This window comes from Bufo gargarizans, chromosome 1 (assembly GCF_014858855.1).
Source record: "Bufo gargarizans isolate SCDJY-AF-19 chromosome 1, ASM1485885v1, whole genome shotgun sequence".
NCBI classification, from domain to species: Eukaryota; Metazoa; Chordata; class Amphibia; order Anura; family Bufonidae; genus Bufo; species Bufo gargarizans.
In genome coordinates this window covers 221,328,671-221,341,708 of record NC_058080.1, presented here as the reverse complement: position 1 = coordinate 221,341,708, position 13,038 = coordinate 221,328,671, and the positions used below count along the sequence as shown (strand labels likewise).

General features: G+C 43.0%; 1 protein-coding gene across 6 annotated transcripts in view; it reads left to right on the top strand.

Annotated features, from left to right (window-relative positions):
- The window catches only part of ALPK1 (alpha kinase 1), a 195,214-nt gene that overhangs the window by 126,837 nt on the left and 55,339 nt on the right, over window positions 1-13,038 (top strand). For all 6 annotated transcript variants that reach the window (XM_044301796.1, XM_044301770.1, XM_044301788.1 and 3 more), the window contains 2 exons: window positions 10,745-10,943; window positions 12,316-12,375. In XM_044301796.1, the coding sequence (XP_044157731.1) occupies window positions 10,745-10,943; window positions 12,316-12,375 (259 nt within the window). The remainder of the gene's footprint in view (window positions 1-10,744; window positions 10,944-12,315; window positions 12,376-13,038) is intronic.

Here is a 13,038-nt window from a genome sequence, read left to right as displayed (position 1 = left end):
TGGACCATAAAGAGTAACATGACCATGACTGGGCTAGAAACCAAGTAAGCCATGTGGTTGTGGGTTGTGTTGGTAGGGCTCCCATCTTGTTTACTGCTAAACTATGTAAATGTAAAACTTCTTTTGTTAGCATTCCTTCACTGGTGCTTGTAATTTGCTTTGGTAAGTGACCAAGTTCAGCTCACTCTCATGATCTCTGAAGGACTACATTGATCTTGTAGAACTAAGAAAACATTGTCGCTCTAAATGTGGAAGTTTCACCCAAACACAAGATGTAAAGAGCAGAGAGGGCAAGACACCCAAGCAAAACACAAGAAACACATACAGGCTGGCCATTCTGTGCAGAAGGCTTGGCATCTTCAGCTGTTCTATAGAACATTAAAGGAGCCTTCATCATTACTAGAAAACATGTCCAATGGAGTGAGTCAGATAATGCTGCTTTACAGCCTTTAACACCTGGCACAGAATCCTAAACATGTGCCCTTTGTGCTGCCAGCTCAATGGCAGTTAGATATTTCCCACCAAGTGAATTAGGTGGCAGAATAAGTTAACATTGACATGCTGTGTACAGTGTCAGTATACTTAGCAGTTACATAATACTTGAGCTTTACTTTGGTCTTTCTTTTGCCCTAAACTGTATCTTTCAACTTCTTGATCATTCCTGATTTCAGTTCTGACACATGCCTCTAAATCTTACCCAAAGCCGTCTGCTGTTGGCATTCTGAACATGATCATTTTCCAGAGGGATTGGTTAGGTAAGGCAAATGCAAGACGCCAACTATGGAAGAGCTTGTAAACATTGTCACTGTGTCATCGGCCTGCCCTTTAACCATTCACAGCACTGAAGACTGGAGTTGATACCATAGCTTCTAAGGCATGATGCAGCTGCAGCCTGACATCTCTTCAGAATGAGACGCTTCCTTTAGATTTTCCACAATGCTATTCAAGTGCTTATTTTCCTCCTGAAGAAACACAAACAGATGCAAACTTCTGTAAACACTTTAGGAATGAATTCAGTGAGTTTGGCCTCTCAGCAGCATTCAATAGGTGACAGAAAAATGTCTAATTAGTGCAAGTGGAAATAATAGGGCCACTTGGATTCCATCCATCCTCCTTTAAGTCTTCTTTTCCGAGCAACTCAAAACCCTTTTGTTTGTTGGGTCACTCTCTTTCAGGCTTTTGTGTTCCAATCTACGAAGAGGAGTAGTAAGGAAGAAAATAGATTAGGTGGCAGTCTGCATTTAAATACACCCTATACTATATGTTATCAAAGCTATAATGTGCTAGTGCTGCTTGGAAACATTCATCTATTGTGTTCAGCCACAGGTATTCAGCATGAGCCAGGTGGAAGCATACTTATTGTCCTGACATTATAGTATGCTGCCTTTTTCATGTATCTCTAGCAGTATGATATGAAGCTTTCCAGCCTACTTAATTGGTCCTTTGAAATGTGAGACGTATGTATGAGAAATTCAGTATCCATGCATTTTTTCCCTAGGCAATCGGAAACTTTATGACTATTATTATTTATTTATTTTATAATGTATAGAGCCATTTAATAGAGCATGTATATTATTGACCTTTAATATATAAGCAATAGATACGCTATTTCTAATATATAAGCAATTAGCAGCAAGTATCCAAAAGAATATAGTTTTACCATATATTACCTCTTTTCATCATTGCTTCCTTTTCCATACTGTGCCCCATTGTGCATGTTCACCAGCTTTATTCGTGCTATATAAAATGTATTTAACATTCATCTCTGCAATAGTAGTCAGAAGGTCTGTTAAAGAGGACCTTTTATCTGTTTTACTTATAGGAGCTGAATACCTGTACTTACGGGGTACCCGTTTTTCTTTTGTTTTGTTTTTTAAATCGTCCCTACGCCCCACTGCGCCCGCCTGAAGTTCTCGCTCTCAGTATGTAAATACTAAGCATCGGAACAAGTAGGAGATGCCTGGGTTTCTCAATGGGCGTCTCCTTCTCCCTGGCTGTGACGTTTTCAGCTGTGATTGGACTGCGGCATAGCCAGGGAGAAGGAGACGCCCATTGAGAAACCCATCTCCTCCTCCCTGTTCCGATGCTCAGTATTTACATACTGGGCGAGAGAACTTCAGGCGGGTGGCAAGACGTAGAGGCGATGTTTAAAAAAAAAAATGGTTGGCAGCATCAGCGTTGGCAGTACAGGTATTTAGCTCCTATAAGTAAAACAGATAACAGGTCCTCTTTAAGATGAATTGCTCATGTACAAGGCAGTGACATCTGTATGACTCTTTTAACAGTGCCAACATTGGGCCCCAATGCAACATATATAACAGGGCCCCTACCTACTATTGTAGGTCCATGTATAAATCTAGTGTACTCATTGGCAGAGAGGCCAGCGTCTGAGTTTGACTGCTACCTCTGCACCACTAGAAAGATACTTTGCTGCATATATAGTCCATTTCCTGCTATACAGATTCCAATAGACCTGGATGTCATGACTCTATGGGAAAATACCAAAATACATGCAAAGTCCAATGCAGCATTCATAATTTTTTATGGAATTTAACAACATAAAAAACATTCTTATGAAATTGGAGGCATACAGTAGAGGGGACATGCACCTCATGGATGGCCCTTTAGGGCTATGTACAAAGTGGAACTGTCATACAGCTTACTTAGACCCATTTAGCAGTGTGAAAATCTGGGTGTGCTATAGTTTTGTGTAGTGGTCTTCTTTCTAAAGTAATTGATATATTACTCTTATAAGTCCCATTTGTGTTCTGCTTCTTAAACTACTACTCTGAGCAACGCTAGAGGACCTCATACATCCACAGCAGATCAAATACATCTGGTAAGGTTACCAATGGAAATGCATTAGGGTTCTGTTCACAGAAATGGTTTCATGCATAGTGCTAACATATTCCGCAGCACTGTACAGAAATTGTCACATTGCTCCAGTACTCCAAGTTCCCACTGTTCCCAGTTTTCCTTTGTTAGATGCACACACTAGTCGTTGATGACCTATCCTCATGATAGCTTCACACACCAAACCAGCAGCACAAACCCCAAGCTTCCTCACAGTTCAATATCGTAAATGGGTGCAAGCAACATATACATAAAGTCCCAAAAGATTCCAGAGATCGGACATAAGAATACTCCAGGCTTTATTTAGATAATCCTTAAAAACCAACATTCAAGTAACATTTACAGGAAAAAGTGTTGTTTTCCCGTATTTGTCACATGAATGTCGATTTTAAGGATTATCTAAATAAAGCCTGAAGTGTTCTTATCTCCAGTTTCTTGAATCTTTTGGGACTTTAGGTGGGTGATTGTGCACTTCGCATTTCTGTGCCCCAGATCTCCTGATTGAGCTGGAATTTTTTGTGGAGTTGCAAGCAACATATACAGTAGTCTCAGTTCACAAGACGAAATCAGTATTCAAGTAGATATTGCAGCACTCCAAGAGTTACACAAAATCATCCATCTTTATTCGCATGGACATCGCGGATGTTTCAACTCCACTTGGCGCTTGAAAAAGACCGCTGATGTTCACATGAATAACGGTGGATGATTTTGTGTAATTCTTGGAATGCTGCTATCCTTAGGACAGGTCATAATTATCAGATTGGTGGGAGTCTGACACCTAAACCCCTACTGATCAGCTGTTTTCACAAGCTCTGGTGCCAGAACCATGCACCAGAACTGCACAGCTTGATAAGCAGCTTGATCGGATGTGTAGTGGCTCTAGCTTGTTACTGCCGCACAGCTCCCATTATGAAACATTGGATCCCATCGGAGTGCAATTTATTTAAAATGAGTCTTCACCCAAACAATAGCAGCCACTGATATATTGTATAGAACATCTAATTAATGCTCTTATTTAACCCCTTAAGGACTCAGCCCTATTTCACCTTAAGGACTTGGCCATTTTTTGCAAATCTGACCAGTGTCACTTTAAGTGCTCATAACTTTAAAACGCTTTGACTTACCCAGGCCGTTCTGAGATTGTTTTTTCGTCACATATTGTACTTCATGACACTGCTAAAATTGGGTCCAAAAAGTTAATTTTTTTGCATAAAAAAATACAATTATTACAATTTTTTTAGAAAAATTAGCAAATTTCAAAGTTTCAGTTTCTATACTTCTGTAATACATAGTAATACCCCCAAAAATTGTGATGACTTTACATTCCCCATATGTCTAATTCATGTTTGTAGCATTTTGGGAATGATATTTTATTTTTTGGGGATGTTACAAGGCTTAGAAGTTTAGAAGCAAATTTTGAAATTTTTCAGAAATCTTCAAAATCCCACTTTTTATGGACCAGTTCAGGTTTGAAGTCATATTGTGAGGCTTAGATAATAGAAACCTCCCAAAAATGACCCCATTCTAGAAACTACACCCCTCAAGGTATTCAAAACTGTTTTTTCAAACTTTATTAACCCTTTAGATCTTCCACAAGAGTTAATGGCAGATTGAGAAACAATTTCAAAATTTCTATTTTTTTGAAAATTTTCCAATATAATCAATTTTTCCCAGGAGTAAAACAAGGGTTAACTGCCAAACAAAACACTAAATGGGTTGCCCTGATTCTGTAGTTTGCAGAAACACCCCATATGTGGTCGTAAACTACTGTTTGGCCGAACAGGAGCGCATAGAAGGAGGGGAACACCATATGGGTTTTGGAAGGCAGATTTTGCAGGACTGGTTTTGTTTATACCATGTCCCATTTGAAGCCCCCTGTTGCACCCCTTGAATAGAAATTCCAAAAAAGTGACTCCATCTAAGAAAGTACACCCCTCAAGGTATTCAAAACTGGGTTTACAAACTTTGTTAACCCTTTAGGTGTTCCACAAGAGTTAATGGCAGATGGAGAAACAATTTCGAAATTTCTATTTTTTGGAAAATTTTCCAATATAATAAATTTTTTCCAGGAGTAAAACAAGGGTTAACTGCCAAACAAAACACTAAATGGGTTGCCCTGATTCTGTAGTTTGCAGAAACACCCCATATGTGGTCGTAAACTACTGTTTGGCCGAACAGGAGCGCATAGAAGGAGGGGAACACCATATGGGTTTTGGAAGGCAGATTTTGCAGGACTGGTTTTGTTTATACCATGTCCCATTTGAAGCCCCCTGTTGCACCCCTTGAATAGAAATTCCAAAAAAGTGACTCCATCTAAGAAAGTACACCCCTCAAGGTATTTAAAACTGGGTTTACAAACTTTGTTAACCCTTTAGGTGTTCCACAAGAGTTAATGGCAGATGGAGAAACAATTTCGAAATTTCTATTTTTTGGAAAACTTTCCATTTTAACCCTTACTTTATTACTGGAAAAAATGGGTTAACAGACAAACAAAACTCAAAATGGGTTGCCCTGATTCTGTAGTTTGCAGAAACACCCCATATGTGGTCGTAAACTACTATTTGGCTAAGCGGCAGGACATAGAAGAAGGGGAACGCCATATGGTTTTTGGAAGGCAGATTTTGCAGGACTGGTTTATTTACACCATGTACCCTTTCAAGCCCCCTGATGCACCCCTAGAGTAGAAACTCCATAAAAGTGACCCCATCTAGGAAACTACGGGATAAGGTGGTTGTTGTTTTGGGACTATTTTAGGGGTAAATATGATTTTTGGTTGCTCTATATTACTCTTTTTTGAGGCAATGTAACAAAAAAATGTAATTCTAAAATTGTTTCTACATTCGCTATTTAGTTTTGTGGAACACCTAAAGGGTTAACATAGTTTGTAAAGTAACTTTTGAATACCTTGAGGGGTGTAGTTTCTTAGATGGGGTCACTTTTTTGGAGTTTCTAGTCTAGGCTACATCAGGGGGGCTTCTAATGGGACATGGTGTCCAAATAAAAACTGTCCATCAAAATCTGCCTTCCAGAAACCGTATGGCGTTCCCTTAGTTCTATGCCCTGCCGTGCGGCTATATAGCCATTTACGACCACATATGGGGTGTTTCTGCAAACTACAGAATCAGGGCCATAAATATTGAGTTTTGTTTGGCTGTTAACCCTTGCTTTATTACCGGCAAAAAGGATTCAAATGGAAATTTTGCCCAAAAATGGGTGTTTTGGCACCGTTTTTATTTTATATTTTTAACAACGTTCATCCGAGGCGTTTGGTCAAAAGTTATTTTTATAGCGACGACTTTTACGCACGCGACGATGCCCAATATGTATGGCTCTCAGACTTTGGAGACACTAAGCAGGCATCCTAAAACTGCGGCCCTCCAGATGTTGTAAAACTACAATTCCCACCATGCCCTGCTGATGGCTGTAGGTTGCCTGGCCATGCTGGGAGTTATAGTTTTACAACATCTGGAGGGCCGCAGTTTGAGGATGCCTGCACTAAAACTAATATTTTTTTGGGGAAAAAAAATTGTTTCCGTGTCTCCAAAGTCTGAGAGCCATAGTGTTTTATGTTCTCTAGTGAACTGTTGGGGATTATAAAAATTTAGTACTCCATGGAAGTGTGATACTCCCTGAAGCAATCGATAACGCAGAGGCCCGGATGATCGGGGCACGTGTCGCACTGAGTGGTGGTGTCCTTCCGTATCCCCCTCCTGCGACACACTCTGCACTTTTTTTGGGTTCGTCCCTTCTTTCCAGTATGGGGGACCACACCTGGAAAGTGTTGGCCAGGGACGATCCGGGCGCCTCCAGTTCCCGAGGTACTCCGGCCTGCTCTTTCCCGGTCCGAAAAGATCAGGGCCTTGAGGACTGCCTCATAGAATTGGAGGAATGTCCCTGTGCTGCCAGCGCTTCGGGATAGTACAAAAGAGTTGTACATGGCAACCTGTACCAAGTAGACCGCAACTTTTTTGTACCATGCCCGGGTTTTGCGCATGGCGTTATATGGCTTGAGGACTTGATCAGAGAGATCAACTCCTCCCATATACCGATTGTAGTCGACGATACAATCGGGCTTGAGGACCGTTGCCGTGGTACCTCGCACAGAGACTGGGGTGGTGCCGTTACCGTGGATTGTGGACAGCATAAGGACATCCCTCTTGTCCTTATACCTGACCAGCAACAGGTTTCCACTGGTAAGTGCACGGGTCTCACCCCTGGGGATAGGTACCTGGAGGGGGTAGGCAGGGAGGCCGCGTTGATTTTTCCGCACGGTCCCACAAGCGAACGTGGATCTGGCGGCAAGGGACCTGAACAAGGGAATGCTGGTATAAAAGTTATCCACGTACAAGTGGTAACCATTATCCAGCAGTGGGTACATAAGGTCCCACACGAGTTTCCCGCTAACACCCAGAGTGGGGGGACATTCTGGGGGTTGAATACGGGAATCTCGCCCCTCGTACACACGAAATTTGTAAGTGTACCCTGAGGTACTCTCACAAATTTTGTATAGCTTCACGCCATACCTCGCCCGCTTTGTGGGAATATATTGGCGGAAACTGAGTCTCCCCTTGAACGCAACGAGAGACTCATCAACCGCAACCTCCCTTCCAGGTACGTAGGCCTCCATGAATTTGGACCCAAAGTGATCGATGACCGGCCGTATCTTATACAGCCGGTCATAGGCAGGATCACCTCGGGGTGGACATGCTGCATTATCGGAATAATGCAGACATTTCCGGATGGCCTCAAACCGGGGACGTGTCATGACCATACTGTACAGTGGGGTCTGGTACAGGATGTCCCCACTCCAGTATTGCCTGACACTGGGTTTTTGGACTAGACCCATATGCAGCACGAGGCCCCAAAATGTCCTCATTTCGGCTGCACTGACCGGCGTCCAGCCACCGGGTCTAGCCAAAAATGAGCCTGGGTTTTGAGCGACGAACTGTTGGGCGTACAGATTCGTCTGCTCCACCATCAGATTCACCAGTGGGTTACTGAAAAAAAAACTAAAATAGTCTATTTCAGTAAACCCCACTGTGGGAATCTGGATTCCAGGATTGCCAGCAAAATCCGGAATCTCAGGCTCAAAGTCCACTGGGGGACACCAGCTAAGTTCATCAGCAGGGGGCTCCGGTGAACTTATTTGGTGGGCCGGGAAACCAGTACGAACCCCAGGGCGGCTCGTACTAGGGTGGGCCACAGGATCCCTAGCATGTGGGGCCCCTGGCTCCGCCTGGCGGCGTCTCCGCCGCCTTGGTGGCTCATCGTCATCCGATGATGATGAGGAGGATGCGGATGATAAAAGGAATGTGGGGTCATCCTCATCCTCACTGGGGCTCTCAGAGTCGGAGGCAATCTGGGCGTATGCCTCCTCGGCCGAGAACATCCGGCGGGCCATGGGTGTGTGTGCGTGTAGGTGTGCGTGTGTGGAAAACTTTATTATATGTGCGTGTGTGTGGGGGCAACGGGTGTTCGCGTACTAAAAAAAGGCAAAAAAAAAGTGTCAGGGGGGGGTCTGGGGTCGGATAGATGGATCAAAAAAAAATTGGAATAAAAGTGCTTTTTTTTTTTTTTCCTAACTAACTTTTTCCTTCTTTCCCTGCCTAACAGTGCCTCTCCCTCACTGACCCTAACCTACCTGGGTGGCGATGGGTGCAGGAGGGTGATGGATGCCGATTAGGGGGACACAGGAGCTGGTGCTGGACGATGCTGCCGGGTGCTCGTGCAGAACAGGAAGAGGAGGGGAGAGAGGAGCGCAGGAAGTTTGAATCTCGCGCCTCTCTCCCCTGCACCAATCAGCACCCTGGACAGCAGTGTTCAGCACCAGGGCCAGCACCGCCTCTGCAAATCTTCGCACTGTGATTGGTGGTGTGTAATCACGCCACCGATCACAGTGTTTTTCCGGTTCATCGGGTCACAGGACACCCGAATGGACCGGATACGCAGAAAACCGCAGGTCTGAATTGACCTGCGGTTTTCTGCGATCGCCGATACGGGGGGGGGTCAAATGACCCCCCCCAGCGTTGTTACGGGATGCCGGCTGAATGATTTCAGCCGGCATTCCGTTCCGATTAACCCCCGCGGCGCCGGAATCCCGATTTAAAGTTAGGACGTACCGGTACGCCCTGAGTCCTTAAGGACTCGGGAAATAGGGCGTACCGGTACGCCCTGCGTCCTGAAGGGGTTAAAGTATAACTGTAATTTCATTTTTTATTTTTTTTTTATACTTTATTAATAAATTATGTTGACTTTTATAAGAAAACTATTTCAAGTTTCCTATCAGAAACCCTCTAAATTAATGTCGCTAAGGAAATTCCATATTCAGTGTCTAACGCTGAAGAGTAATAATTGTAAGATGCAGAGGCAGGCATCTCAGCCTGCCTCTCCTCTCCCTGCCTTCACAAATGTGTATAATATATTTTACTATAGAACATAAATTTTACTTAAGGTATTTTTACACCGATAATCAGGACAATTATGAGGAATTAGCGTTTGTAGAACAGCTTGTTGCCAATAATTGGCCTGTGTAATAACATCTTTTCTGTCTAGGAACAATTATTTCCCATGGACACAAGTGATTGTTCTATCAGTCATTTGTCCCCATACACTGTTGCTCAGCAATTATTGGGAAGTTTGGTTTATTTCCGATAATTGCCAGAGACCTTGTTCCGTGTAACAGGACCTTAAAGAGGATCTTTCACCAGAATTAAACTTCTAAAGTAACTATACAGGCATGTAGAGCGGCGCCCAGGGACCCCCCTGCACTTACTGTTATACCTGGGCGCCGCTCCGTTCTCCCGTAATTGCCTCCGGTATCTTTACAGTTAGGCTCCACCCAGGGGAACCTGCCGTCTGCTAATTCTCCCATGCTGTAGCGCTGGCCAATCACAGCGCTCAGCTCATAGCCTGAGAGAGAGCTGAGCGCTGTGATTGGCCAGCGCTGCAGCATGGGAGAATTAGCAGACGGCAGGTTCCCCTGGGTGGAGCCTAACTGTAAAGATACCGGAGGCAATTACCGGAGAACGGAGCGGCGCCCAGGTATACCAGTAAGTGCAGGGGGGTCCCTGGGCGCCGCTCTACATACCTGTATAGTTACTTTAGAAGTTTAATGAAAGGTCCTCTTTAAGTTTCCCTGCCTATTTGATCTTTTGCAAACACTGATTGCTGGCAGCTCTGTCTTCCCAATGCATCCCTGGTTAGTTGGTACTAGGCAGATAGTGGAGAGCAATCAGGGCTGCCATTAAGTGTACAGGAACAAAATCAGAAGGCTTTATACCGCCTTACTGTTAGTGCTGATTACTGACAGCCCTGCTCTTCTCTATCTACCCAGTGCTTTCTAACTATCCAGGGAAGTGCTAGGCTGAGAGACAGGGGAGCAGAGCGGAAAACATATCTCATGTGGACCTCCTAAAATAGCCACACAGTGGTTCTCTATTTCTCTGGTTTCAACATATGACGCTTATTTATTTTTATACTTTGTGTACTAAGTGCTCATGGTTTTCAAGATCTCTGCATGCACTCATTGAATGTTTGCATCTTTCTTGTTCACTGCCAGAAGAAAAAAATCAGTCTTGGTCATGTGATGATCAAACAAGCGCAGGGCTTATTACAAGACATAAAAGCTTAGCATTGATCTGCCTGCAACACACATCCATGAACTCGCCCACATGCAGTAGCCAGTGGTGCCACACACCATGTGGTCCTACCCTAAGGGGTAAGCATGCAGCTCAGACCCACCTACCCATTGGCCAAAGCAGTAAGATCTTCTTAATCGCATGCAGCAGCTGGTAAATGTGGTTTCACTTTTTGATGTATCCGTTAATGAATTTTTTAAATCCCAGTGATATGATGAACATAGTTATTAATAATAATTTTCTTTGCTTTATAGGTATTTTTGAAGTCTTGTATCCTGGTCCATGATAGTTGTACAGCAGCTGCCATTGTATTTTTGATTGACCGATTTCTATACTGGGCAGATGCATCCAGAAGACTGCTCTCTGTTGCCAAAGCTTTGCATAAAATTTGGCCCTCCGCTCCAATAGCTCCACAGGTGGTTATTCGGCAAGCTCGTATCTCGGTAAATTCAGGTGACGTATCTCTTTGAGTTGATCTTTCTCTGTTTTCTCAGCTTAGTCCCAATTAGGAGCTACTTGACTTTCAAGAGGACACTCTGTGCCATTATAGGGATGACATTCCTCTGAACCCCGTGGCATCTTTTGAAACCTAGAGCCAGCCTTCCTTTTCTCCAACAAAGGAACCAGGATAGGAGTTTCTGAGCCAAAAGAGGTAGAGGGATTTGTGAAAGGGTGTGGAAAATACTAATTGGGGCTTTTGTTCCCTAACAAATATTCCCTGCTGGTTTCAAACAGGGGTATCTGAGCTGCCTTACTTCTGATCAAGCCTCTATAACACCAAACACAGAGTTTGGTCCTATATTCTTTTCAGTAGGACCACTTGACTAAACAAACAATACAATCAGCAAAGCACAGGTTCCTTCTTGTGCATCAGGTAATTGTCACCCAAAAGATCACCACCAATGGCCCTCCAGTCATGGACATACATATTCAGCTCAGCCGTATGCGCATAATAATGTGTATGGAAGTGAGCGGATTAATGGCTGGTAGATGTAACCAATTCTGCCTATAATAGATATCATCTTATTTAAAGGGGTTGTACCACGAAAAATATTCAGCAGTTTTCAGCACCTGGATCTGAATATTTTTGTAATTTCTTGTAATTAGAAATGTAGTCTAGCCACTGAGTTATTCAATAAAAATGTATCTGTATAGCGCCACCTGCAGTTTGTTATTTTTCTTATTTCTCTGTTGACCTCACTGAGGTGGATAAACATGCTCAGTTCCATCCTTCAACTGCCTCCTGAGCTCTGATAGGAGAGAGCTGCAGCAGAAAGGACACGTCCCTGAGCTGCAGCAGAAAGGACACGTCCCAAGCTGCTATCTCTCTGTGTGTGTGTGTGTATATATATATATATATATATATATACTGTATATATATCTAGCAGAGCAATTGGAGCAATAAATGGGGAGATCTCTGGATCCATGTGAGGTACAGGGCTGGTTCTAGCTTTGTTAGAAAGAGATTGTCATGTACTAGCTATGTCTGTGATGGCTAACCTCCGTCACTCCAGCTGTGGTAAAACTACGACTCCCAAAATGTATACTTGCTTGGCTGTTCTCAGAACTCCATAGAAATTAATGGAGCATGCTGGGAGTCATAGTTTTACCACTGTACTATGTGATGTCTGTAGTATCAGCCTGTGATGTTTTGGAGTCTATCAGAGTGTCCTTACATGTGATGAAGATGGCACAGATTTGTAAGGTGATGTTTTCTCTCCCATGTAAAAACATGTATAATGTGTACATTGGAAACTAAGATTATAAATTTACATTATCATGAAATAGTTGTTGGGATTAACAAGATTCATATTTACTTCTACAGGGAAACTTTTGAAAGCAGAATATATATTAAGCAGTTTGATAAGCAACAATGGAGCAACAGGTAAGTGGATCACAACACAACAAGCTGTTGATCAACATCTATTTCTCTTGAATGGTGAGATGGGGTAAGTGAGACAAGTCTGGCAGCAACTAAAGAATCAGCATGTGCTGTTGGGGAGTGTCTGGAGGCCTCCATACATATTTGATTGGAGGCCAGTCCTGTCAAAGTTGACAAGTTCAGCCAACGTTAATCTAAGGTGTATGGCCAACTTACTAGCTGTTGTCTGTTGAACATAAAAGAGCAAGAGTACTTTCGGCTCTGTCACCAGGATCAACCCTATTAAACCAGACACACTGGCTGGTAGGGCTCACCATGCTGATTAAAACTATACATTTTTTTGTGTGTATATGATAAACAGCTACAGAGAAATCAGAATTTGTATTCATATGCAAATGAGAATATAACCACCTCAGCTCCCCTAGCTTAAACACCCTTAATGACCAGACCACTTTTTACAATTCTGCACTACACTACTTTCACGGTTTATTGCTCGGTCATGCAACTTACCACCCAAATGAATTTTACCTCCTTTTCTTCTCACTAATAGAGCTTTCATTTGGTGGTATTTCATTGCTGCTGACATTTTTGCAAAAAAATGACATTTTTCACTTTCAGTTGTAATTTTTTATTTTTTTTAAACTACATTTCTATATACATTTTTCT